General features: G+C 49.8%; 9 protein-coding genes across 9 annotated transcripts; 6 read left to right on the forward strand and 3 right to left on the reverse strand.

The window, feature by feature from the left end:
• Window positions 1-561: 561 nt before the first annotated feature.
• N7473_003968 (uncharacterized protein) lies at window positions 562-2,879 on the forward strand (the record flags this gene model as incomplete). Its single annotated transcript, XM_057149908.1, has 3 exons — window positions 562-1,414; window positions 1,655-2,182; window positions 2,236-2,879. 3 exons carry the CDS (start codon window positions 562-564, stop codon window positions 2,877-2,879), a joined length of 2,025 nt encoding a protein of 674 aa, XP_057013562.1.
• An 89-nt stretch (window positions 2,880-2,968) lies between these two features.
• On the reverse strand, window positions 2,969-4,734 carry N7473_003969 (uncharacterized protein; the record flags this gene model as incomplete). The annotated part of the gene is made up of 4 exons (XM_057149909.1): window positions 2,969-3,380; window positions 3,435-3,926; window positions 3,985-4,546; window positions 4,647-4,734. 4 exons carry the CDS (start codon window positions 4,732-4,734, stop codon window positions 3,026-3,028), a joined length of 1,497 nt encoding a protein of 498 aa, XP_057013563.1. The 3' UTR covers window positions 2,969-3,025.
• A 297-nt stretch (window positions 4,735-5,031) lies between these two features.
• N7473_003970 (beta-glucosidase) lies at window positions 5,032-7,644 on the forward strand (the record flags this gene model as incomplete). Its single annotated transcript, XM_057149910.1, has 4 exons — window positions 5,032-5,165; window positions 5,195-5,403; window positions 5,453-5,696; window positions 5,751-7,644. The coding sequence occupies 4 exons, from the start codon at window positions 5,032-5,034 to the stop codon at window positions 7,642-7,644; spliced, it is 2,481 nt and encodes an 826-aa protein (XP_057013564.1).
• A 514-nt stretch (window positions 7,645-8,158) lies between these two features.
• Window positions 8,159-9,136, forward strand: N7473_003971 (SDR family oxidoreductase; the record flags this gene model as incomplete). The annotated part of the gene is made up of 5 exons (XM_057149911.1): window positions 8,159-8,365; window positions 8,418-8,521; window positions 8,579-8,872; window positions 8,926-9,055; window positions 9,122-9,136. The coding sequence occupies 5 exons, from the start codon at window positions 8,159-8,161 to the stop codon at window positions 9,134-9,136; spliced, it is 750 nt and encodes a 249-aa protein (XP_057013565.1).
• A 349-nt stretch (window positions 9,137-9,485) lies between these two features.
• On the forward strand, window positions 9,486-10,654 carry N7473_003972 (amidohydrolase family protein; the record flags this gene model as incomplete). The annotated part of the gene is made up of 2 exons (XM_057149912.1): window positions 9,486-10,117; window positions 10,198-10,654. The coding sequence occupies 2 exons, from the start codon at window positions 9,486-9,488 to the stop codon at window positions 10,652-10,654; spliced, it is 1,089 nt and encodes a 362-aa protein (XP_057013566.1).
• Window positions 10,655-11,133: 479 nt separating this feature from the next.
• Window positions 11,134-12,617, forward strand: erg1 (squalene monooxygenase erg1; the record flags this gene model as incomplete). The annotated part of the gene is made up of 2 exons (XM_057149913.1): window positions 11,134-12,298; window positions 12,349-12,617. 2 exons carry the CDS (start codon window positions 11,134-11,136, stop codon window positions 12,615-12,617), a joined length of 1,434 nt encoding a protein of 477 aa, XP_057013567.1.
• Window positions 12,618-14,448: 1,831 nt separating this feature from the next.
• Window positions 14,449-17,904, reverse strand: N7473_003974 (uncharacterized protein; the record flags this gene model as incomplete). The annotated part of the gene is made up of 3 exons (XM_057149914.1): window positions 14,449-17,162; window positions 17,231-17,302; window positions 17,382-17,904. The coding sequence occupies 3 exons, from the start codon at window positions 17,902-17,904 to the stop codon at window positions 14,449-14,451; spliced, it is 3,309 nt and encodes a 1,102-aa protein (XP_057013568.1).
• Window positions 17,905-21,339: 3,435 nt separating this feature from the next.
• Window positions 21,340-21,591, reverse strand: N7473_003975 (uncharacterized protein; the record flags this gene model as incomplete). Its single annotated transcript, XM_057149915.1, has 1 exon — window positions 21,340-21,591. The coding sequence occupies one exon, from the start codon at window positions 21,589-21,591 to the stop codon at window positions 21,340-21,342; it is 252 nt and encodes an 83-aa protein (XP_057013569.1).
• Window positions 21,592-23,724: 2,133 nt separating this feature from the next.
• On the forward strand, window positions 23,725-25,627 carry N7473_003976 (uncharacterized protein; the record flags this gene model as incomplete). Its single annotated transcript, XM_057149916.1, has 5 exons — window positions 23,725-23,815; window positions 23,896-23,952; window positions 24,263-24,367; window positions 24,447-24,665; window positions 24,888-25,627. 5 exons carry the CDS (start codon window positions 23,725-23,727, stop codon window positions 25,625-25,627), a joined length of 1,212 nt encoding a protein of 403 aa, XP_057013570.1.
• Window positions 25,628-25,846: the final 219 nt, after the last annotated feature.

Consider the following 25,846-nt stretch of genomic DNA (forward strand, 5'->3'; position numbering starts at 1 on the left):
TTGCCCGCTGGTCGCTCGGATATCCCGGTCGGGTCATTTTAGCCCGATCCCCACGGGGTCCATGGGTCTGTCGGCAATGTTGACCTACCCACAGAAGGCGACTGGAGGGTCAGGATAACCTTGTCATTTCACTGCGGGGCCGTAAAGGATCGTTTCTTAATAATTGAAAATCAGACAACCCCAGACTTTAAAGTGACTCGGCTTATGTCCACCTTGGCCGTCAATATTGTCCACTTTCATGTTCACGAGCCTCTAGATGCCTCGCGCTAACCCAACACTAGGCGCAGCCACTCGGTTTCGGTGTGCAGCCTGCCCAAAAGAATTCTCCCGCCGGGAAAACTTGATACGACATGCTCGAATTCGTCAGTCTCTCCTAATGGCACGATTATACATGTGATATAGTGCTAAAGTTCATCGCCGGTTCTAGATAACCCTAAAAAACTACACTACTGCTCTGTATGTGGCAAGGAATTCACGAGAAGTGATGTCCGTCGACGCCATGAGGAGATCCACAAGTCTAGGCAGACCCCTCCGACAGGCTCGTCACCGCAGTTGGCAGCGATGGCTCCGGACGGGCTCAGCACGAGGACTAGCGGCACTCTGGACGAATTCGATGGGAGTGAGAGAGCTGGCTCCGCATCCCACAGCATTCACAGGGCTGACATCCCTTTTGGAAGTCCAGGCGAAGACAATGCCTTTCAAGATCCGCTGTCTAGCTGGATGAATCATTCAGGAAATCCGGAGCATGTGTGGTTCGACGATGACCTTGCTTCAGCACTCATGGAGCCGATCATGATGCCAGGCATTCACAACCAATCAATGGATACAACAATGACAGCAAATAATATTGGAAAACAATACGACTTGAACGAAAACATGCAACCGGAAAATGAGCCACAATCACCACCAAACGAAGCATCCGAGGAAGATCGATGGCCATACAGCTGGGATCCAGGCTCTCGGGCTATCACTGCATGCAAGCCTATTCAAATGGATAAAACACATCCGTCAAGGCAAAACCACAACACGCAATTCGATATCTCCACCGAGAGATACAAGGCCCTGAAATCATTTCTCCAGCGACCAGCCCACAAAGGCTTTGACTTTCACTCTTTGCCTTTGCCGGAATTAGGAATAGCGAACGTGTTCATTCGACTCTTCTTTACGCACTTTGAGTACCAGGCCGCTGTCATCCATCATCCATCTTTAAAGTCATCGGATGAATTGCCAGATCCACTGTTAGCGATCATGATTGCCATAGGAGCGACATATAGCCGGGAACGGCATTCCTGTCGCTTTTCAATAGTCTTGATCGACGTGGCGAGACTGAGCACGCAATTAGCGATTGAATTAGACAACAGAATGATGCGAGATCCGATGGTTTTATATGCACTGGCGCTTATTTGCTATTCCGGTATTTGGTGTGGAAACAAAAGACTCTTTGAGCTTTGTGAGAGTCTCAGGGGAACGGTCATCACTTACTGCCGTCATATGCAGCAAATGAGGTTTAGTCCAAATGCGACCGGACCTGAGAGTTCAGTCAATGGCTCAGATGAACAGTGGTACAGATGGATACAGATGGAGACTAAAAAGAGACTCTCATGGGTCATATACGGTCTCGATTGTGTTTTTCCATGCTTGCTCTATCTTCCAGCCTCGTTTGCTCTGGCAGAGTTTATGAGTATCGAATGCCCGTGTGATGAAGAGTTTTGGCAAGCCACGACTGCTCAACGCTGGAAAAATCTACTTGGATCAGCCTCAATACCCCCCACGAGAACTTTCGCTTCAGCCGTCAGCCCGTTCCTTGGGCCCCTTAACTTGGGGCGTGCTTCTGGGACCAATGTTCATACGACTCCATCATCAACCTCATATTCAAACTCTATCGGACTCAACTCCTGGACCCGTTACCTTGTACTGGCCACAATTCAAGTTCAGGTATTCGAGCTTTCCCAGCAGATCACCATGGTCTCTGATGCAACCCTAGACATCGAAATCTGGCAACCAGCAGATGAGAGTTTGGCCAAAGCACACTCCTCAGACAATTCTCGCCACGAAGTCATGATGAGTCCTAGAGTCAGAGATCACTATGCCGAATTGGTCACAAGATGCTCGGCTTCAAGTCCTTCGGGTCCCGTACGAGAGGTACTGGGCTCTCTCGCCATACGCAGGGCCCATCTAGAAAGTATGTTGAAAAATGCATGGAAATCTAAGCCTTGGTTACTAACAGTGAATAAGGTATGTTGTTGGCATGGGAGCAGGCTTATGCCCTGTCGCCAGCAGCCGACGTTTCAGTTTATCAGACATCGAAACACTTTCAAACGATTGCTGCAACCCACCTTCAGATCAGTCGCTTGATGCTTCATGTTCCCATCCTGGATATACAAGATGCGTTAGGGAAGTCGGGGCCGGGTAAGGTGATCCCAGCTATGGCCCTCATGCGTCGCTCCCTCGCAGAACATCCAGATATAGTTGCATCAATACTCAAGCAATGTCTTTCAACAGTGAGCGACTTGCAGTCCAAGCTAGTCAACCACAACGACAGCTCCACGAGGAGTATTATGGAACCTTCAAGTATCATCAGCTGTTTTCTTCACGGTGTCTATGTATGGGCTGTGATTCGTTCATCTGACCATGACCAAGTCATGTATCTGCATGAGCAGATTGAGAGTGTGAAAACCTCGGACACGTTTTCTGCGACTATGAAAGAAGCCATATTATGGCAAACCAATTTGGAATTGCCTCCGGATCATCTTGGAGCCAGGGCAAACCTCATCTTACATTCCGTGGCAGAAGTGCTTGGAAGAATGGCTCCATGGAGTGCTTCGCTCAACATGGCGCTACTCTTGTGTCATCGTGCCAAGGAGCTTATGATTTATTGAAATAGAATTAAATTATAATTATCTTCAAAAAATATCTCCTTCTGCCTGACGAGCGAGATAATCGAGATTTATCTAACTAGAAAATATGGGTTCGGTTTATCCGAATCAACAGGGTTTCAACTACTTTCTTCAAGCTGGGTACCCGATCAAGACTGCATCGCCGCCTTGTGAGTCGCAAACTTACGCACTGGTACCTTTGCCTCATAGAAGTTGTCAAGATCTTCAGTCGACAAGCCAGTAGTATCAGGAACGAGCGCATAGACACCCCAAATGAGCAGGACCGAGCTGCCGGCAAATACAAATCCAGTTCGAGCTCCCAAGTTACCCGAGTCCACGTTATACATATACGGAACGACGAATGTGATGATCCAAGTTGTGAAAGTTTGGGCCATCATTCCGAGCGCCATGGACTTGGCGCGGAGTCGATAGCTGGAAACCTCTGCTGCAATTGACCATCCCGAAGCTTGCATGAAGGCCGCCTGCAAGGAGATCAAAAGGTTCCTGGTATGGAGTTAGCAACAGATTCCTCATTTTCGTAACGGGAGGCTGCCTTACATGAGAATCGCGATAGCCCACTTAGGTCCATCACCATGTTCGTAATATAGAGCCCCAATCACCAAGTTGAACACAAGATTGATAACAGTGCCCCAGAATAGGATGTGACTGCGTCTGAAGTTTTTGAGGAGAATTCCACTGGCAATAATGATAATGATTGCCAGGCCGAAACCGCCGACGGAAATATCGAAGACGTGAATGGCAGGCAAACCGACGGAAATCAGGAAATAGATCGACTGAGACAGGAAAGGCGCACCGCCAAGATTCACAATGCCGAAGAGAAACATGATAGTCAGAGTTCGCTTGAAGTTTGTGCCTTGGAAGCATTCCACATATCGCGCTTTGTTGGCTTGTTGTTGCGAGTTCTCCTCTTCGATAGTCTTGGTCAAGTAGTTGAAGCGTTCCTCTCGATCAGCGCTATCGCTGTACATCCATTCGAACAGTTTCTTGGCACTTTCCTGCTTGTTGTTCACAATAGAGTAGATGGGAGACCTAGTAAAAATTGTTAGCGACTTGGATATGATTCAGCATGTATAGGGATCGTCCTTACTCGGGCGCCAAAGCAAAAGCGATGGTGACGAGTGCACCAACTCCCCACTGGATGGCGAAAACAGTTCGGAAAGAGTGCTCCGAGATATCAGGAACAAAAATTCGAATGACACCCATGGCCAAGGCCTGCATGATGAGAATAAAGATGACTAGTGCCTGTTGAACAGGGGAGACGAGACGAGGAGAAACGATTTCCGAGGCGTATGTTGTGCCAGCGGCCATGGCCATGCCGATTCCCAGACCAGACACAATCTTCCCACCAAGAAGGGCGCTTCTGGTGTGAGCAGTGTATTGAACAGTTGCACCCGCCAAGGAGATGACTCCTGCAATGCAACCTGACCACTTCCGACCGATGCGATCGGCTAGAAATCCAGTGCCAGTAGCTGCAAGGGCTTGCGCCAAAGCCGACATGGAGGTCCATAGTGAGGTCCAGAGTGATGGAAGATATAATCCGGAAGAGTTTTTCTCTCCGAAGTACATAATGAACGCAGGCATCGAAATGGCCGCTCCGTTCACGATCGTGTCATATCCGAACAGGACAGCCGCAGTGAATGGGATGCAACCTAGAAGATTTATTAGACTTTGGTGTTCGGTCTTGACTCTTCTCTTGCTTTGGTCACTAACAAAGTAAAAGCGCCTTCCCATGTCGCTGTATAGTCTCACGGAGGGTCAATTTCTGATCCGACTGGAGGAAGGCCGGTTCGTCCCACTCATGGTGAGAAGAAGATGACTTGACGAAATCATCGGACATATTGATCAAATTCTTGGCGAATGAGTAGATCTGCTCCCATTCAATTGATCGATGGGGAGCCTGTCACCCTTTATGCATTCTCATCTCAAAAACAACCAGCAGAATCTGGGGAAGTCCGGGGTGTGGCTAGACCGGGGTCTTGGGGAAAGTGGACAGTGGACAGTGGACGGTGGACATCTCGGAAAACCCGAAACTGGACATTGCCAGAAGCGGATGTGGATAGTTTAGGAAAACCTTGTATAAAAAACGTGGAATGAGATATCGTGGAAGCATGTGTGCAAGATAAGAAACAAAAATATGTCACCGGAACAGCTAATCCAATCCCTTTCCCTCGATGAAAAGGTCTCACTTCTAGCAGGCAAATCATACTGGAGAACGGCCGGATTGTCGAAGTATGACATCAAACCTATCAAGGTACAAGTCCCCAAAATGTGATGTGATCAGTATACTAAAGCTATAGGCAGTACAGTGACGGGCCTAATGGTGTCCGTGGAGAATCAATTCATGCGTCAACTAAAGCTACCTGCTTTCCCTGTGCAGCGTTGGTGGGGTCGACCTTCAACACTGATTTGGCCCTTAAAATGGGTCAAACCATAGGCAAAGAATGCAATACCAAGGGAGTTGGTCTTCTTTTGGGACCAACTGTGAATCTGCATCGTTCTCCACTAGGTATGCCCAGGCAATTCAGCGAATCAAAACCATCACTAATCACCATCAGGCGGGAGAAACTTTGAGGCATATTCCGAGGATCCAACCCTATCTGGTTTACTCGGGGCTGCGTTTGTCAATGGTGTCCAGTCAGAAGGCGTGTCTGCCTGCCCCAAGCATTTTGTGGGCAATGAATGCGAGACCAACCGCAAGACATCGAATACTATTGTTGATGAGAAGACGCTTCGGGAGTTATACGCATATGCCTTTCAGGTGCTACTCAAGAATTCTACCCCGTGGGCTATTATGACATCGTAAGTGGATCTCAAAGTGACAAGTCTAGCTCACAATACTGAGACTCACAATAGATACAACCTTGTGAATGGTGTGTTCATGTCGGAGAATGAAGAGTTACTTCAGGGTCTCCTCCGCAAGGAGTGGGGATTCCAGGGCGCCATCGTTTCCGACTTTGAAGGAGTTTACTCAACCGTTCCCTCTGTCATGGCAGGCGTTGCACTTGAGCTGCCAGGTTCTGCCCGTTTCAGAGGAGAGCTTCTTCTCAAGGCCGTCCAAATGCGACAGATTCCAGAATCACACATTGACGACCTAGTCAAAGATGTGATCATGCTATCAGACAAGGTTGGGATGAGAGATGAGACAGTCACAGAGCAAGACATTCTCAAAGACGAGGGCACAGCAACACTAGTGAGAGACATTGCCGCAGAGGGTATTGTCTTGTTGAAGAATGATGGGCATCTTCTTCCATTATCATCCTCCAAGAAATTCCAGATTGCTGTCTTTGGCTCTCCGGCTGCCAATCCCGTCATTCATGGAGGTGGCAGTGCGTCTCTTACTTCGTCCTATGTCATTTCACCTCTCGATGCGCTCAAAGCGAAGTTCGGGGAAGAGAACATTCATTATCATCCCGGAGTTCCAATCTTCAAGAAAATTCCGTCTGCTCCAACCTCGATGATGGTAGCACCAACTACCGGACAGCCTGGAGTCGACTGCTTCTGGTACAATGGCTGGGTGGTGGGTGAAAATCTAGTGCATCACGAAATTTTAGAGACAACACGAACGCTAGTCATCGACGCTCGAATCTCAGAGCTTCAACCGAAACACTGCAATCGCATGAGCCTCCTTCTTCGCCCTGAAATGACCGGTCTACATACATTCGGAGTGACTTCCTGCGGAAAGAGTGTTCTCCGGGTGGATGACAAAGTTCTCCTAGAGCACTCAGGATTCGAAGATTGCCGAGTGGAATATGTCATGCAACCTGGAGACTTCGAAGAGCGAGCCGATATTTACATGAATGCGGGATGCGCGTACGAAGTGATCATCGACACCTTATCAACCACTGCGCCCAGTCCATCGCCAATCTTCGACATTACGCCGCAGGCTACGTCGGTGGGATTTTACGAGAACCTAAATACCCCTATCGATCAGAAGTTGCAGCAGCTGGCATCGGAAAGCGATATCGCTATTATCTTCACAGCAAACAACAAGGAGTACGAGTCTGAATCATTCGACCGCTCTTCGTTGTCCTTGTCTCCATTGCAGGATGAATTGATTCGCGCCGTGGCTAGCACAGCTCCCAGATCTATCTTGGTGAATCAAACGGGATCGCCCATCTCTATGCCGTGGATTGATGATGTCGATTCTATTCTCCAATGCTGGTACGCCGGTCAAGAGGTGGGGAATGCACTGGCAGACATTATTAGCGGTGATATCAATCCATCTGGCAAACTTCCCATCACATTCCCTTTGCACATTGAAGATACCCCATCCCATGGCAACTTTCCAACGGACCAAAACATGAGAGTACTGTACGAGGAGGGATTGGAAATGGGTTATCGCGCACGAAGCAAGCCAGCTCCTCTTTTTCCCTTCGGTTACGGGCTATCATACACCGATTTCAGTTCGCAAGGTCTTACTATCAAAACCACTGCTGGTTTGTCTGCCGTGAACCTGACAGTGGCAACGACAGTCAAAAATACCGGTCTCGTGGCTGGTCGGGAAGTTGTTCAAGTCTATGTTGATGGTATCTTGAAAGGCTTCCAGAAGATGTTTCTCACTCCCGGAGAAAGCCGTGTCGTGGAAGTCACCTTGGACAAGTATGCCTTTAGTGAATGGTCCCCCAAGCAAGGATCATGGATTATAGAGCCTCGGAAGTATAGCATTGAGCTTCGTCAAGACGCAAATACTGTGGTCGCTTCAACTACATACAGCGTCGAATCAAGCTTGTCTTGGAATGGGGTTTGAGCCTAGGTTGGCAGATTGCAGTCAGCTGGAACTTTGATATGTGCTTTCATTTTGCCTTAGATTTTTGAACATATGTCAGTGTTTATTTCAGGATGTTGAGCTCTTATTCTTTCTTCTCCCTGTATGTAAATGGCCGCTTGTTAGTATCATTGTAACCTTGTCAGTGTTCGAAGAGTGGATTAGGTGCTTTAAGTACCTACAACCCTTTTCAAACCTCTTTCCAAACCTCTTTCTAAACCTTTTTTGAAATCCCTTTTGAATCCCTTGATAGCCTTAAATTTCTTGAACGACATGATAGGCATCACTTATTTATTGTCCTGCCCATATCTTTATCCAGAAATAAGGGTATGCCTGCCATTCTAGGAAAGAGTTGCGCCGACCTATCCAACGTTGTCTGCTAACCCCACTTGCTTCCTTATTCTTACCCCACCTTCCAATTAACACCCTTGGTTTTATTTAAAGGGGTGTTCAGGGACTGTGATCTTGCAGACAGCTAAATCAATTGCACTTAATCATGACAGATACGTGGGTTATCGTCGGCGCCTCTCGAGGTATTGGCCTCGAGTTTGTCCGTCAATTACTACAGAATGGCCACCACGTCATCGCAGGGGTCAGGAATGTATCGAAGGCTGATCGGCTTCTCGAGTTGAAATCGCATTGCACAACGCCAGAGCGATGCATCATTGAAGAGTGTGATATCACGAATGAAGAAAGTATTCAGGTGAGTCTGTTCAGACCCAATTGGCTGACCAGAAGGATACCAATTATGATAGAAATTTGCCAACAGGGTTGGAGACGCTGCCAAGGAAGGGCTAAAAGTCAAGAATATTGTTCTCAATGCAGGCATACTCCAGTATCCTAACCGTGCAACTGAGCTGTGAGTTCATACCGAGTATCAACCTAGATGAGTTGGAGATGCTGAATATTTGTCAAGTTCTTTTCCCGAGTTTGCTCTCCATTTGCACACCAATACTATCGGGCCTATTATATGTGCCCAGAAACTCGTTAATCTCGACCCAGAATCGCCACCTTCCAAGATTGTATTCATTTCCTCAGACTCTGGATCAACTACTCTTTTCCGAGACGATGAAGATGGATTTGGAGCGTACGGCGCGAGCAAGGCCGCACTTAATCAAATGCTTAGACATATGGCGGCCGAACTAACGCGAAGGGGTGGCAAGTGGAGCGATACCTGCGTTCTAGCCATGCATCCTGGTGAGGTGCAAACGTATGTTGAAGATCCACAGAAAATTCAAAGCACGTGTACTGACGGTATTACAGGGACATGGCCAATATTGATCTTGGTTGGGAAGTGAAAGGCTCTATCCAACCCGATGAAAGCGTCACGGGAATGCTCAAAGTCATCGAGGAAAAGGATGAAACTGGCAGTTTCTGGTGCTGGGATGGAAGAGTAAGTGTTTCACCTATTATATGGGCCTTCGACTCAATACGATCATATCTGACAGTGCATGTTTAGCGACACCCCTGGTGATGAAACTGTAGAAATACTATTTCAGGGAATGGGATGGTTCCTGGAAAGATGGGTCATTAGTTGCAATACGACTAAGATCTTTATACCTCGCTCATCCGTCCCCTTTCCTCTAAATATCCACTGAGTATAAATCGACCGTAGACTTATCTGCATGGGGCAGCGCACAGCGGGACGTTTCCCCACATTCTTCGTTCTCAGGGGAATAGCTGCCCGCTTGGTTACATTGAGCCTGCGGGACCTATTCTCGGATAGTATTACATCTCTCTTTCTTTCCCAACTCTTCCGTATCATGAACCAATTGAAAAATTTGGTGCTTTGACTTGTCTTCCAATTTCTCATTCTCTAACCCATGTCTGCGCAAGATACCACAGGAGCTAGGCGGAAATGCCTTCTCGAAAACGTCCGCGTATTTGACGGGACTAGTTTTAGTGACTGCCAATCAGTTTTCATAGACGGAGAAACCATCGGCAACAACCCAGACGGAGCAGACGAAACAACTGATGGAAAGGGTGGTTTTCTAATACCCGGTCTGATTGATGCTCATGTCCATCTCCACCATGAGGGGCATCTACATGCCCTCGCGAGCTATGGAATCACGACGGCCCTAGATATGGCGATGTGGCCCGCGAATAAGATGAATGGGCTCCGAGGCAAGGCTGGTTTGCCAGATATCAGGAGTGCTGGGTTACCCGTGACAGCTTCCGGTAGCATTCACAGCTGCATGCTGCCCCTTCCTGAAGAAGCATTACTGTCAGGCCCCGAGCAGGCTGACAGCTTTGTACAAAAGAGAATCGACGAGGGATCGGATTATATCAAGCTCATAGCAGACGTGCCAGGGCCCGGACAGGAAACGCTCAATGCCGTGTCTGCAGCTGCCCATGACAAAGGCAAAATGGTTGTGGCTCACGCCTCGTCTTTCACTCCGTTTAATATGGCATTGGTAGCCAAGGCAGATATTATCACCCATGCACCACGGGATAAGTCTGTGACTGAAGAAACTGCGAGGATCATGGCGGGGAAGAAAGTGATCTCCGTTCCGACCTTGACCATGATGAAAGCAGTATCTGCGAAGCCTCCCTGGGTGCTGCCTTGGGAATGATGGTCTCCAAGCCTTCGCTTTTCATGGCCATCTTGAAATCTAAAAGAAGTGGTCAAGGAGAACAGACTTATGAGAATGCAAGGGACTCAGTTACCGCGATGTATCGTGCCGGCGTGCCAATTCTAGCAGGGACTGATTGCCACGATGAGCCGAATTCATTCTTTGAAGTCAAGCACGGAGAATCTTTGCATCGGGAGCTCGAACTTCTCGTCGAAGCGGGTGTGTCTGTACTAGATGCTTTGCGTGCAGCAACAGTTCTCCCAGCAGAGCATTTCCAGTTGAATGATCGAGGTGTTATTGCCGTAGGGAAACGAGCTGATCTTGTGCTACTTCGTGAAGATCCCACTAAGGATATACGAGCGACTCGGAGTATCGAACGAGTATGGTGTGGTGGTATTGAGAATCAGAGTGTTGCATAGTTGATGCCTGATTGGTATAAGATCTACCCGTGTATTTTGTATACTTCAACTATGAATGGTCAACTCTTTTACAAGCCTCCAAGCCAAGTTCAGCTCAGGAAATAGACCATGCATAGAGCTTTGCCTACCATCAAATATATGATAATTAAAGAAACGCATAATACTGTAAATTAAAGTTATGTAAAGATTCAGGAATATCTAAATCGATCATTCTGATCGGATCGGAGGAGATCAACTGGCGGATTGAACCTTTTTCACATGTCACGCCACCGCCCCTTTCCCTTTTCCACGATCGATCGATCAGCCCATACTTCTTCCTTAGTTTTTCCCAACTGCCTCACTCAATCGTTCGACGTCCAATTACCTCCCAGTTTCCACCTTTATAAAGCTTCAAGAATGCCCCTGCGGCCACGGCCGCCTTGTTAATCATAGATCTATTCCCCTTCACTCCTCGAAACCCTCCACCTCCTCCTCCCACTATGACCTCCGCACTCAACGGCCATGCGCCGAAGTCTCGATTGTCCGTCCAACGCCGCATTGAACACCATGAAGCCGACGTTGTCATTGTCGGCGCCGGAATTCTGGGCTGCGCACTGGCTGTTGCGCTGGGACGACAAGGCCGCAGCGTGATCTTGCTAGAGCAGTCTATGAAGGAACCCGATCGCATTGTCGGCGAACTGCTCCAACCCGGAGGAGTGAATGCGCTGGAACGTTTGGGCCTGCGGGACTGCCTTGACGGTATCGACGCGATCGACGTGGACAGCTACTATATCACATACTTTGGCGAACCCGTCAAGCTGTACTACCCCAAGGAGAACCCCTCCTCCCCTCGACCGATTGGAAAATCCTTCCACCATGGCCGCTTCGTCATGAAGCTGCGCGAGGCGGTGTTGGCTTGTCCCAACGTGAAGGTGATAGAGACCAAGGCTACGGGTCTGGTGACGTCGTCGCAAGTACAGGGACAGGTGCTTGGTGTGGAGTGCGTGACGCAGGATTTGAAGGATTGCTACTTCGGCCAGCTCACCGTCGTCGCGGACGGCTATGCCTCGAAATTCCGCAAGGCACACCACCCTCACACACCCAAGGTCCGCTCAAAATTCTGGGGCCTTGAACTCATCGACGCGAACCTTCCCTCCCCGAACTCCGGCCACGTCCTCCTCAGCGATAAGCCTCCTGTCCTCATTTACCAGATTGGTACCCACGAGACCCGAATCCTCATCGATGTCCCCGATAACCTCCCCTCGGCTTCGGTGAAGAATGGTGGTGTCAAGAGCCACCTACGGAACGTCGTCCTGCCCTCCCTGCCTGAGGGAGTCAGGCCGTCGTTTGAGGCAGCACTTGATAAGGGTCAATTACGCTCCATGCCAAATTCCTTCCTACCCGCATCCACCAACAAGACCCCTGGGTTGTTAATCCTGGGCGATGCGTTGAATATGCGGCATCCGTTGACTGGTGGTGGGATGACCGTGGCCTTGAATGACGTCTGCTACATCCGCGAGCTGCTAAGCCCAGAGGCTGTGCCAGATCTGGGAAACACCGCGGTGGTGCTGAAACAACTCTCCCGCTTCCACTGGATGCGCAAGAACTCCTCCTCTGTCATCAACATTCTCGCACAGGCGCTTTATCAGCTTTTCGCCGCGAATGGTATGTCTCTTTACGCTTGACTTATATCTTCCCCACTAACCATTAATCAGATTCCAATCTCCTCGCTCTCCAACGAGGTTGCTTCCGCTATTTCCAGATCGGTGTCGTGGACGGCCCGATCGGCCTCCTTGCAGGTCTGATTCAGCAACCCTTCGTGCTCTTCCGCCACTTCTTTTCCGTTGCCTTCCTCTCTATATGGGTTCTTTTCCGAGAAACACCCATCACACAACTAATCTTGTTCCCATTGCGGTCCTTCATGGTGTTCTGGACAGCATGTGTCGTGATTTTCCCATTCATTTTTGCCGAAATCTGGAGCTGAGGTGTCTACCAGCCCAGCGGGATCTCTCGAAATCAAAGAGAAATCCAAGACATGGCCAACCCCCATCATTATTGTCTCACTACCCCTCATGAACTGAACATATTGCGTTTTGATTTTCTGCAGCGGGCTTTACTGTCTTAATCTTGCATTCTCGCCCTTGTTACCTTTTGGAACTGGGTCATGTTTGTACCCCGTTTATGTGGTTTAATTTCCCTCGCCCGCTTTGCCATGCGCAAAACTAAAAGCGATTTCCCGGTCCTCTCGATAGATGTCCTCTCTAGAGCTGTGAGAGGTTGGGGGGTTCTATTATTGGGCCGATTCATGTCGCCATGTACTATACCAATATCAACTTTGCCACACAAATCTCAAACTTGTATCAATACTTTTCAAACTTGTACATCATAAACATGTATTAGGGACTAAAAATGATCAAGCACACCAGCAAAGCACAAAGGTCACTTATCTAAGGATAGAGTGAAAAGTCATCCTCTCGCGACTCAGTTATCTCGAAGCCTAGAATCTAAGATCCACATACCCCAGAATTGACATGCCTTTGGTAGCTAGAGCTGACCACCCACCTATGACGGCAACCCTAATATCGATGGCGTAATGGGGCTGCTGCAAGGTATAAAGATACGGTATATATGCATCGATTGCGCGTTCAGCCGTGTAACTTTCTCTTTCCCCTCCCCCTTGACTCACTGGAATCTTTTCAGATATTTGACGAGTACTCTGGCTACATCTACATTTGATAAGAGGCAGGCCGATTCAAGGAAAGAGCTTGCCATAGAGCGAACTACCGATCATGGAGGGCTTTGCGCATCAGGCTGCGTTACATGCGCAGATCATTCTTTGTTCACTGACGTCCCTACTAGTAAAGGCAAGGTGCAACTACACACAAAAATCCCAAGTCATCAACTTCCAATTACATTTACAGTCTAGTCTACACAGAAAAAGCAGAGCCTTTTTGATTTTTTTTTTCATTCTCATTGAAAATCCAGGCCAATATCCTCTTTTTGTACAGAACCGAAAAAAGAAAAGATGATGGGGGAAACACCATAACAATGTCGAGCTCATTCCCATTTCCATTCCCACAAAAGCCAAATCCCAAGGGTCACAAGAAAAACCACAAAACGCGGTGTCTAACATTCATCCAGAATGCGCAATGAAAGGGAGAAAGAAGAAGGAGAAGAAGAAAGGAGAAGAAGGAACAGCCCGAAGCTTATCACGCGATAAGAAACTCCAATAAACTTGCAACAGGGCCCGAGGACAAAGTATTCGTGCAGTTGATTCGATTCGATCCTTATCAGTCGCAACTTTGCTTTCGTTGATCATGGAAACGAGAATGAAGAAAGAGAACAAGGAAGAAGACAGATGCCGGACCGGCCAAACTTGGAGTTTTGAGGAATTTTTCCAAGACACAAAATACAATGACAATGTAAGGCAAGGCAAGGCAAAGTTGAATGATGAATATTGCTGTTGATTGATGATTGATGATGAATGATGCTGCGCATATGCCCTAACCGACCTGTTTCCCCATAACACCGGGTAAGACAAAGTGACAAGACAAGTTGGAAATCACAAGAGAAAAAAGACACAGAAAACATTCAAAATGGCCGTTGAATTCTTAGGACAGTCGTTGATAAAGTCGACATTTGCTTCGACAAGGTTGCTGGGTTGCAAGGACTTCAATGATTCCTCCCGTTCGTTCTTTTTTTATTCATTTAATATTGTTGAGACGCCGGTTCTTGAGGCGGTTATTTTTATTTTTAGACGTCGACATAGCCGTGATTGATGATAAGACAGATCAAGACATGACAAGGTTTTATGCTCAGCCGCCTTTTCGCAGAGACTCGTCTGCAGGCAATGGCTCCGCGCTGCCGTTCACGCCATTGCGAGACTCAGCAGCAGAAGATTTAGCACTCCTGCGATGCTTCTTCTTTCCGGTGGTCTGCCACCCGCTGTGGTTGACGTCGTTGGTGCCATTGACCGCGCTACCCGGCTTTCGTGGGGCGTGGTCATGATTTCGGTCCGCCGATGGGTTGGAAGAGTTGTTCGTTCCATCTTGTCGCCCCCTTGCCTTGGGTTTATGACTGTGGTGGCCATGAGCGTGTCCGTTACTGTGACCATGACCGTTACCATTTCCGTGGTTGACACCGTTGGCCTTCTCAGACGCATCCACCCCGTTAGGTCGCCCACGCTTCGAATTAGATGTCTGCTGACGTGGTTCGTGGACTTGATTCAACCCGGAAGCCTTATCACCCGAAGATACCGAGTTCTTCGTCTGTGCAACATCCTTCCCCGATCCGGGGTGCATGGAGCCGTTCTTCTGTCGATCTGGATTCGCTTTAGAGGTTGTCTGCGACTGGGCCAGCTTTTCGGCATTCGACAGGTGAAGGTTCTGCAGACGACTGGCAAGGAGCTCCGGCTGTCCATTCGTCTTCTCCGAGGGAACATCATGACCATTGACGTTGCCTGTCTTTGGCGCTTCGAATGGCATCCGTGTGAAGACCGGCGGCTGCTCCATCTCGAACGGGCCTGGGTCTTGAAAATCTTGCGACAGAGAATCAGAGAAACTGGCAGGGGTGTTGATGCTGTGGTCATCCGAAGTCGACGTATAATGCGTGACGGCGTTATACGGATCGATCAAGTCCATCGGATACTGTGGGCGGGGCTCACTCGGTGGCACTGAGCCATCCACAATCAAAGGACCCCGATCTATAGCTGGCGCGGGTCGCGAGGTTGAGCGCTGCTGTCCTGATCCGGAGGCCCTAAGCACAGGCGTGGGCGTTTGGTCAGCTCGCGCACTCATCCCTTCCGATGAGAACGACCCAGAACGATAATCCTGCTGCATGGGGAGGTAAGACGTATAGCCATTTGGCAAGGCGAGACCCATAGGCGTGGACAACGGGGGCAACATTGCGCTCTGCTGGTATAGCTGCATTTGCTGCGGAGTTATATAATAACCCATCATCTCCCGAGCCCGGCTTTCGTCCACGGAATCGGAGCGTGAGTCGTTGCTGGGAAGGCTGTTCGGTGGCATTGCATTCTCGTCTCCGCTACCCTCGCCACCTTCCGATGGCTCGGGGATCGATTGCTGTTTAGAGGCAAACGAAGTGTCCAATGGCTGCGGGATCGAATACAGAGGAGTGAAAGTTGGGAGGGAGGTTGAATTTTGAGGTCGTGCAGGCTGAGACTGGGCTCTGAGATTTGCCTTTGGTGAACCGTTCACAACTGAGGATCGTCGAGGATTCCGGCGGAGATCGGGGTGAGCATTGGTGGCGGACGGGGATGGCGGGTTTGTGGTGCTGCCCTGAGTCCCGGCGGCACTGACAGAAGCATAGGTAGGACTGGGATAGAAATTCTGTTGTCGGCCTGACGGTGTGAGAGGTGGCTGGTTCACGGTTCCTGACCTTGACCTCGAAGTCTCTTCACTCGTGTATTCTTGCTGCTGTGGCATGGGGAACTGGATGAACGGCTGGCGAAGGAACACCGGTGGCGGCCGTCCGGTAATCAAAGCCTGGTTGTGGAGCTGCATGCGCAGCTCTTGTTCCTGTGCCTGGAGGAGCTGAATCTGTTGAAAGAGCTGATCATGCAGCAGAAACTGAGCTTGTTGCTGCGCCTGCAGAGACAGATCGGTGGCGTTCGCACCATTTGGTTGGCGGAAAGCGGATTTATTCCCAGTGTTGGAAGTTCGACGACCGCCATTGGCAAATCCTCCCCTGGAGTACTGATTGCCATATCGTCCACCACGGCCACCACGACCACCTCTGGAAGGAAGGGAAGGGGTGATAATTGGCCTGGGTTGTGGAGGTGGTCGCTCCCACGTCCGCTCCTCTTCCGGCGGGAATTCAAACTGAGCGCAGCAGCCTGTCAAATCACCATCTGAGGCGTACTTGAACGCTCTCCGTAGCTCCATGTGCAACCCGCGGAAAGACGTATCATCCGCCGTATTGCCCAGATTCCTCGAAGTGTTGAATGGCTCCTCAACACATAGCCGATTATTCACCGACAGGTGCCAGCCCTTGCCCTCCTTGGACACCAATTTTCCCTCGCGTACCGAGATGACATTCTTCTCGTAATCGATTTCGTGCCCATAATACCGAAAGAATTCAAAAAACAACTCGCCAACGGTCTGCTTGTTCTTGCGACCAAATTGACTCAAAGTCTCAAGATCGTCATCGAACGAGTACACCAATCCGTCCGGAGTGGCCCTCTTCTTATGCGGGCGAGCTTGGAGACTCGGCAAGACTGGCGGATTCCGTGTTTGCAAGAAATTGATGATGAGGCAAATCCACGTATATGAACTCAACGTTCCCCCAAGGGCCGCATCATTGAGAATTCGTCGCTTCGTCCAGTACTTGACACACATGGCCAATGGCCGCACTCGTTCATCGACTTCGACATAAGTCCGGATCATACGGGTGTTTTCCAATGCGAGAGTGTTATTGACATTCATGTCACAGGCCAGTTTCAGCTCCGGGTCCCAAATTTTCACAATTGGGACTTTCGCATGGGAGACGCAGACAACTCGTTCCATCCCGTCTGTGAAATTCAAAGATCAATATCAGTTAAGCGCAACTTCTTTGGCAACTTCCGAAAAAAAGACTCACGCTTTGCTAAAACCTCAGCCAATAGGCACACATGTTCCAAGTCTTTGAAGTCTGTCGTGATGCAAATGTCCACTGCATGCAAGTCAGCCCCGAACGTCTCGTATTTTTCCTCACCGCGGCACCCAAAGCCTTTGTTCCTTTGTTCACGTACCATCTGAGTCGCTCGAACAGAGCTTATTCCCCGACGAGCCAAAGACATTCGCCTTGATCTCGTGCCCCGGCCATTGCTCATTAAATAATTTCTCCAATTTTCGGACCAGTTGCCGCCGTCGATCATCGCTTTCAGCCGAGGGTAACAACCGATCATAGAGTTCCATGATATCCGTGGTCAGCCTACGCTCCTCCTCGGAATCAAGGCTCTCTTTCAATCCGTCCTTTTCCTCCGGCAGTAAATCCACTCCGAGGCTGTAAGGTATTCGTCTTCGAAAATATGCCATGGCGGTCTCATATTTACATCCGCCGAGCGGTTTCCGCGCCGACGGAGGCAAGTGCGTGGACTCGGAATGTGTGGAGCGAGGCGAGGTGCTTCCGCGGGCGGGGGACGGCGACCGGGAGTGAAAGGAGAGGTTGCGCGCATGTTGATATGGGGTCGAGGGAAGTGAATTGGACTGCTGAGAGGTCAATGGAGGCCGAGAAGGAATCTCGGACGCGTCGGGCTGCGGCATCCATGCCATGGTGAGTGAAGGCTGGTCCGACGCTATCGGTGAGAGGTCACCAAGGTGGCGGGAACAGTTCGCATTCCCATCGATGTTGGGGACCATATAGCAATGTGTAGCAACGCCAGTGGCCTCGTGTGTCGGACTCGGCGACTCGGTAGAGAGGATTCGATTTTCCACACACCCACACCAACGACTCAAGACAGCCCCTCCGGGTTCCACTTCCAACCGTAGAAAAAGACCAAACGAAATCCTCAACCACACACCAAACAGACGAATCGAAGAAGTTCGAGGGGGAGCAAGGTAGTTGTAGGGGTACAAGTTCTAAATATCGTGGGGTGCAGTCTTTCGTGGGATGTGCAGGTGGAGCAAGAGAGTTGAGGAGGAACTCGGCGAGTGGAGGAATCAATCACCCTCACACGGGAGCGCAAAATTGGGTCCGCAAGACGAGCCACGAAATTGCCCTCGAGGAGACGGAATGAAAGAAAGCGTAAAAGAAGAAAAGACGAATAAATAGTTGCAACCAAAATAAGAATCTCAACCAGGAGCTTGTGAGGAAAGAAACACGGGGCGGCGACTTGGGAGAAGGAGGTCTCGCGGGAGGCGAAGCGTGTAAGTCGTGTGAAGCGTACACCTCGCACGGCCCGATCTTCAGAAAGCCGTTGCCAAAAGGGGAGAACGTGGAGGTGTGTATAGAGTAGAAAGAGGAACCGGCCGGCGTTCCAAAGAGAGGAGAGGAGGAGGACGTTCGAGTTCGAGTCGAGGGTTGTGAGGATCGGGGGTTGAGGGGGGGAGAGTTCGAGGGGATCGTCGAGGGTGCAGGTTGGAGGTTTGGGGAGTTTGGCGGGTTTGGAGGTGCAGAGTAGTTAACAGAGTGACCAGTGTCCGGGCCCCTGTTTGGCTTCTGCTTGGGCGGTAAATCCACACTGCCGACCGTCTGCTGCTACACACTTCCTCTGACCTGCCAATTATTGAATAAATTGGTCACCCACGAGGAGAGAAATATGATGACAGATCTCAATGAGAATACACAATCATCAGCTGAAATTGAATCTTGTAAGATTCCATACGAAAGGGCGCCTAAACTTGGTCTGTCAACCTTTCTACCTGCGACAATCCCGCAGGGACAAACAATATACCGCGGACTCCGAAGTATGCGACGAGACCAACTCAAAGGCTGAAAGCCCAAGAGATGAGAAGACTAGAAGATCAAACGACTAGAGTAATTGGAGACTATTGTCTATGGGACCATTGACTATGGACATAACTCTCCTATAGACTTTATGGAACTTTCTACACACCTCCTTTTCCCCTAATCTCAATCGATCATTCAGACTCGCCGAGTCTTATTCCCGGCCAAACTGAGACCTGACTATTGATGGATCACCCCCTAATGGCTGAATGATTTTTTCCTAAAAAAGGTATCCCCCCTCCTCGAGTCCTCCTCCGACCTTCATTGTTACTCGACCCCGGACCTATCATACTCCCTCTCTCTTACCTATTTTGGCGCCCCTCTTTGAGTTCCCCCTTTCACCACTCCTCAGGAGACGACAGATAGTGCCGGGCTATCCAAAAAGAGCTATGCATGCAGGTACCATTTCATTGATTGAAGATTAGCCCCCGCGGAGAAATTCTTTGCTGGTTTCAATGACCAATAGTTCAATTGGAAATCTCAGAGAAATCGGTTTCTTTCTGATTCGATTGATTTGTCCAGCCCGTAATCGAGTTCGTCTCCAGGGAATTGACAGACATGATATGTATCGAATATCAATTCACCCCCTTTCGGATCGTCATCCTGCAACCCCCCGCGATCCTGCGCGTTCTGCACGTGCTGGACGCGATAACCTAATTCACTTATCGCTCTGCCTATCAGGAAAGTCCAAGTCCTTGGGAGTATGTAGACAAACAAGGTATCCGGCTCTCGTTCTCTCTTAGATTCCCATTCAAGTAAACATCGTAATGACTATAATTACGGTCAATGCCCCCAATCAACGTAACCCCCCCAATGACTCCTTTGTTCAACGCAACCCTAGGGCCCACCTCAATACTTTGGACCCGCCATACATATCTCCTAGCCCGTCGGAAGTCCTATGCGACGCCGAAGAACGTCCATGAAAGAAAACATGCAGCCATTGAAAAGCCTCCTCTACCGCCATGGTCCTCCTCAATCAAAACGCTCTTTGTCACGCTGCTGACCTCATCATTGGCCCAGTTGCGCTTGGGCACCCAGTTTGCTTTACCAACGAGCCTCTTGTCATCTACGGATTTCCACAAGCCATGGATGAAGCATATACGAGTCTCTCATGTCTTCAGCTCGTGACGGAGATGTCCCTCAATGAAAGTTCCATTCATTGTTAAGAACATTATATACTATCACCGCCCTATCAACATCGATCAATGGCGAAGCGAGCCTTGATCCCAGTCCCGGCCAATAGGGGTTTCTTAACGGGAGGAGCGATCTAGCCCCTCTTCCTCCGCGTTGACGAACGGTATGACATGACAGGTTGATCCAGACTCGTGCTCAACTCGAGGTCATGCCAAGCAAATCAGGCTCACGGCGCGGTGATACAGCCCGGAGGGTTTGGAAGCAATAGGCAAGAATGAGGGAAGCACGCTGGACGGATGAATGAGAGGATAATTAGAGTTTCTGGGGAAAGCTGGGCCTCGGGTTTTCCATGGGAGTGGAGATGTGCCGTTGAAGCAAGTCCATCTTTAAGGGTTGGAAGATATGTTCCTGATTATGAAGCCTCTATCTCATTACTAGATTCTATCTCGTCCGGTCGAGTTGTGCGCTTCTTTGTACGGAGGATATGGAAGTCTAAAACAGCTCCTGCGCGCATTGCCACTAGCGGCTTACGCGATCATTCTTCAGTCTGGAAGCACACTAGAAGCATAACTAGAACAGTACAAAAGTATATCCAGGGCGTTCGTCGATCGGCAAAATCAGTTCCTCTTCGGTTCAATGCTTTATGGTGGAGAGGCCAAAGTTGAATCCACTTGCCATTGGTCCCTAGAGAAAAATCTCGTCTTTTTTAAACGCGTCCTGTCAATGGAGGAATTCTCAATCTACCATTCCGCCCAGGTGGTACTCGTGCTCTTTTTGCTTGTCAAATCAAACACGGAGTGCAGAGTACAATTTCCATTACTGCAATCCCGTCCGACAAGAGGGGCCTGCGGACCTTGCGGAAGAATACTGTACTGTATACAATAATGTTGGCCTCGACGAAAGAGCCCCACATCGAAACTCCTGAATTGACCGAGTGATGCGCTGGTCTCAGCACGGGCCAAGGTGGATGGAGATGGGAGGGCCCGGCGGAAGACAAGTCCTGCAGCAGCTTGCTACATTCGGAGTGCGTGGGAGTGGTCAATGGTCCATGGCTGTGCGTGGGGTGCTGCTTCGTTCCGAAGCCCGTTTGGAGGAGCATTGGAAGTACTGTAGTAAGAGTAGTAGACTTAGTAGTAGTAGTAGTAGTAGTAGTAGTAGTAGTAGTAGTAGTAGTAGTAGTAGTAGTAGTAGTAGTAGTAGTAGTAGTAGTAGTAGTAGTAGTAGTAGTAGTAGTAGTAGTAGTAGTAGTAGTAGTAGTAGTACTGTACAGGCAGCCCCTCATGAGGAGGGGTGGAAATTTCTTTTTTTCGATCCTGGACTCCGTACAAAGTACTCACGCACTCAAGACCGAGTCGAGTCACCTTTGATTCCTTGTTCATTATATTTCACTAGCTCCCCTCTGTGTACTTCATTCGATTAGGTGTATTTGTTTTATTTGTTCGATCCTACCTACTATTGCAAATTATGCATCGCATCGCATCGCATCGAGTTCCTAGGTACTATGGGAGTAATCTTGACACTTGACAGGCTAGACGCAAGTGTAGAGTCGCCGCCTTGTACATTGCAGGTTCACCATCGTCATCGTACAGGACAGACACGGCGCAATTGGTGGTGCCGGTCATGCGGAGGAGGGAAAGGATGACTGGGGTCGGTAATTGCTTATGTAGAATTCCGCAAAGTACCTCAGGCTCTAGGTTCCAGGCATCTTCTCTTTTTGTCAGCAATTGATTGTCGATGTGACTGGCGGGAATAAGGCGTAAAATGCGGCTTAGGCGGTTCTTGTTAACGCAGTCATTTCCCGGGTAGATTGACGATGTCCCTTAGCATCGAGCTGTAGCTTTGTATGTATTCCATACTGTTTATCCAGAAAGCAGGTGTTTTGTCGAGGAGAAGCATAGCTAAGTACAGTCATGAGCCATGCTCCAAAGGTGATCAGGATTGATATATGTAACTATCGTCGGTTGTCTAGGGCCGAACCAGGGACAATGACAATGTTCGTATCCATCGGCACAGTGGGGAACACCCAGCAAGAAAAAAAAATCACCCACGACACCCACAGCCTCGCATAGCCCTAGTGATATACTTTCCGTCCTGGGGAGGCTATTATCTCATTATGCACAAGCAGGAAAGTGTAAGGGGCAAAAAGGGATGATAGTATGTACAGTACTCCCATCTGGAGTATGACATCGAGGTTTAAGCCAGTCCGGAACTAAGATTGGAGTTGCACAAGCTGGATGGATACTCGGACGAATCAGACTCGAGCTGAGGGTCGGACACCAGAACGAGGAAAGACACGAAAGACACCAGAGAGCAGGAAAAGACGCTTAGGCACGCGCCCCGTGCCCACATTGCCTAGGTGTGCCCACATTATTACTCCCCCTGGTCTGTCCCATCTCCAATCTCCGGTGACCGGCCCCGGTCGAGGGCGAATGGGGACTGTTAGGTTGCCGGGAATTGCCGTAGAGGGCGACGTGGAAGGAAAGGAGGAGGGGGAGGCTGTTTTGATGTACTACTCTGTCCTTGGGGAGGTAGGAGTACTTGAAGATGTACCTCATAGATGGTATAGGATGGAAATGATGTAGTTTCAGTAGGTCAAACAGAATAGTTGAAATAGCTCAATAGAATAAATACTGTGCGGAATGGTTTTCAGACAAGATCCACCCAGTCCGTCTGTTCTGTTCTTGTGCGACTTGATCGCAACAAAGGCATAGTTACTACACTGCAACTATACTTGATGTAGGGTAATTCAGGTCCTCTTAGGAGCATCTGTCATTTCCAAGTGGTTGTTAAATATGAGTATTTCTACTTTGTGGTCTGATCACTACTCTTCTTGTTGAATTAAGGCCTATAGTTCTTGGCCTATCCATGAGAGTAATTAATAATTCAAAGGTTATAGTTAGTTAATCTATACTCTTGCAGTACATTAGGTACCAAAGTAGGTTATTCTCGAGTATTATACATCGGATGACTACCACCTTCTTCTTCTTTCCTCTTCCCCTCCTCGTCCTCCTCTTCCCCATCCCATCTGCCTCGTTAACTCGTGGTAGTTTTATTATCCCTCAAGGCCCTGTTTCTGTAAGTACCTTAACAACTTTCCTATTTTATCCTCTCTTGTATATTATTTCTGGTTTCTCCGGGCTGCTCCCCTAAACCTCAAAAAAAACCCGCCCCGAACCGCCGAGACGAAAAAAGAAGAAGTGCGGCACACCAACGCCCGAACGAGAGAGAAGACCCACGGCTATTTTCCATTCCCCCCAATTTACCAATTTAACTCCATTTCCCAAGCCCTCCCTCTTTACTCTGTGTCCTTGTTGTCGTGGGCATTTCAATTTACATCCTTGTCCCTGATTTCTGTTTCTCTTCAGAAGGACCATCCAATCTTACTTTTTTTTCTTCTCTGCCTACCAACAGGTCGCTTCTACCCGGACGGATCAACTTCTTCGCCGCCCCCTGAACGTCCCGGCCCTCCGCGAAGACCCTCGCTCTCCTCCACGACTCTTCCTTGAACGGCCATGTCTTCGTCCTACTACGAGCCGCAGGGCTGGCAAGCTCCTGCTGCGCGCCAGGTCTCTTGGGAACAGCCCGTGCCGCCCTCCCGGTCAGGTATGCACATATTCATCGCCAATTCGGCCCGCACCGCAAAGGCGCCAAAAAAAAACCTCGCTGACTCTCCGGCTTGACAGGCTCGAGCTCCGTTTCCCAGCGCGATGATAGCCCGGCTTTCTCCTCCCAATTTGACGGTATGCTCGGCCTATTTTATTCCCTCCTATTCTTCCACCCCGCGATTGTGCGTTGGTTTCCTCGGCCGAAAAAAAGAAAGCGGTTGTGTTGGGATACATCGGGCGGCTGCCGAGGATGAACGTGGCCAGATTTGCGACGAAATAAACCAACTTGGGTCGAATTGATGAATTTATGCAATCAATTCACAAATGGTTCGGATGATGAATTTCGGGCAATTCTGTGCGGTTCCTGGGAACACTAGGAAACCAGGAATTACCCATTGCGAGAATTGTGTGTGAAACAAGATGCTGACGGTGTTTTTATTTCTAGAGGTCGACCGTGCGATCGACAATCTTGTCAAGAGCGGCAAGCTGTGGAATGCTCCTCGCCGGGACTCTATGCCCATGATGATGGGCCGTCCCTATCCTGAGTACGGTAGGTGGCCGACTGCCCCCAACCGTCGAAGGTATTAAAAGCCAAAAAAACCTCCTGTGCTCATTACGTCGCCCGACAGACCCGCGCATGGGTGGTGGCCCCCAGCGACACCATTCAATCAGCGAGTTCGACAATACCCGGTTACACCCATCAGGCAACGTGCAGGGCTTCTATGCCTCCCAGCGGTACCAGGGCCGTCCCAATGAGGTAGAGCAGATGATGCAGGCAAAGCGTCGGATGGCGGCACAGCGTGAACGGGAGCTCCGCAACTACCACCAGGAGCAGCAGTACAACCGAAGTACGTGGTAGCTTATCAACTTTTTTTCCCTTCATCATGATTCCCCCCGTCATCATCATCCTTTTCCTTTCTCTCTTCACTGCATCTATTATCATGTATTGGTCGGTCCTGTATAATATGACTTTTTTGGTGGTTCTTCTCTTCCTTTTCTATGCATCGGGTTTTCCACCCTTTGAAAAGTGTGGCCACTCTTTTTTAATACGTTCGTTTCTTTCTCCATAGGCCTCCTCGCCGAAATGTCCGCAAACAAATCCGATCGTTCCAACAGCCCGGCGGCTATGAGTGAAGACAGCCGCCGTGACCTTATTGCTCGCCAGCACCGCGCCTTGTACGGCAACGAGAGTCCCGCTTTCCTACCCCCAGGACCCCTGTCTGATGACCACAACAGGGCCGACAGCCAAGCCACCGGCACTCCTTCCTCGGCCGCTCGAGGCTCCTCTCCCCGTGGAGTTGATCCATTCGGTCTGACTCAGGCCGGTGGTGCTCCTGTTGAGGGGCAGTCTCCATCCCGTGCCAACAGCACCTCCTCACCGAGCTCCGCCATCAACGCTGGCTTCCCCGAACAGCCCGGTACATCTGCATCCTCGCCCGGAGCTGCGGACTCGCCTTCGTCTCGCCAGGGTGCCTCCAAGCAGTCCATTGGCTCCGTCGGTCCCATCGGCTCGCGTCCGGTCCCTGGCCAGGCTTCTGCCGCCCCAGTCTCTAACCCAGCCCTGAACAAGCAGCGCTCGACGACACCTCTGCCATCCCCACTGGGCTTCGGTTTCACCCCCAGTGAGGCTGCCGCCGCCGCCGCAGGAGACCGTTCTACTTCTGCTTCCTCCAACCCAGCTGTGACCGCGACCACTAACGCCCAGGGTCCCAAGGACTCGTCGGCCGGTGTCGGTCTCGGCTGGAGCAACAACGGCGGTGTCTGGGGCTCGAAGAGCGGACTTGGCGTACAGGCCTCTGTGTGGGGCTAAGCGTCCATCTTCTCTTCCTCTCCCCTTGTCATGACAACCTATCTGATCCTGCTTCTTGCTTCTACTTTACACATTCACCTTTTTTGGGCTTGGCGTGTTTTTTGTGGCATGCATTTGCGAACTTGGGGGTTATTTTCTGCTCTTGTTTTCTTCCATCTTTCTGGCTCTTGATGTTCCTCCTGCGGCGTTGTGCGAGGGAAACGGGCTTGTCCATTTTGC

This window comes from Penicillium subrubescens (genome assembly GCF_028828155.1).
Source record: "Penicillium subrubescens strain IBT 31985 chromosome Unknown utg000002l_segment0_segment0, whole genome shotgun sequence".
NCBI lineage: Eukaryota > Fungi > Ascomycota > Eurotiomycetes > Eurotiales > Aspergillaceae > Penicillium > Penicillium subrubescens.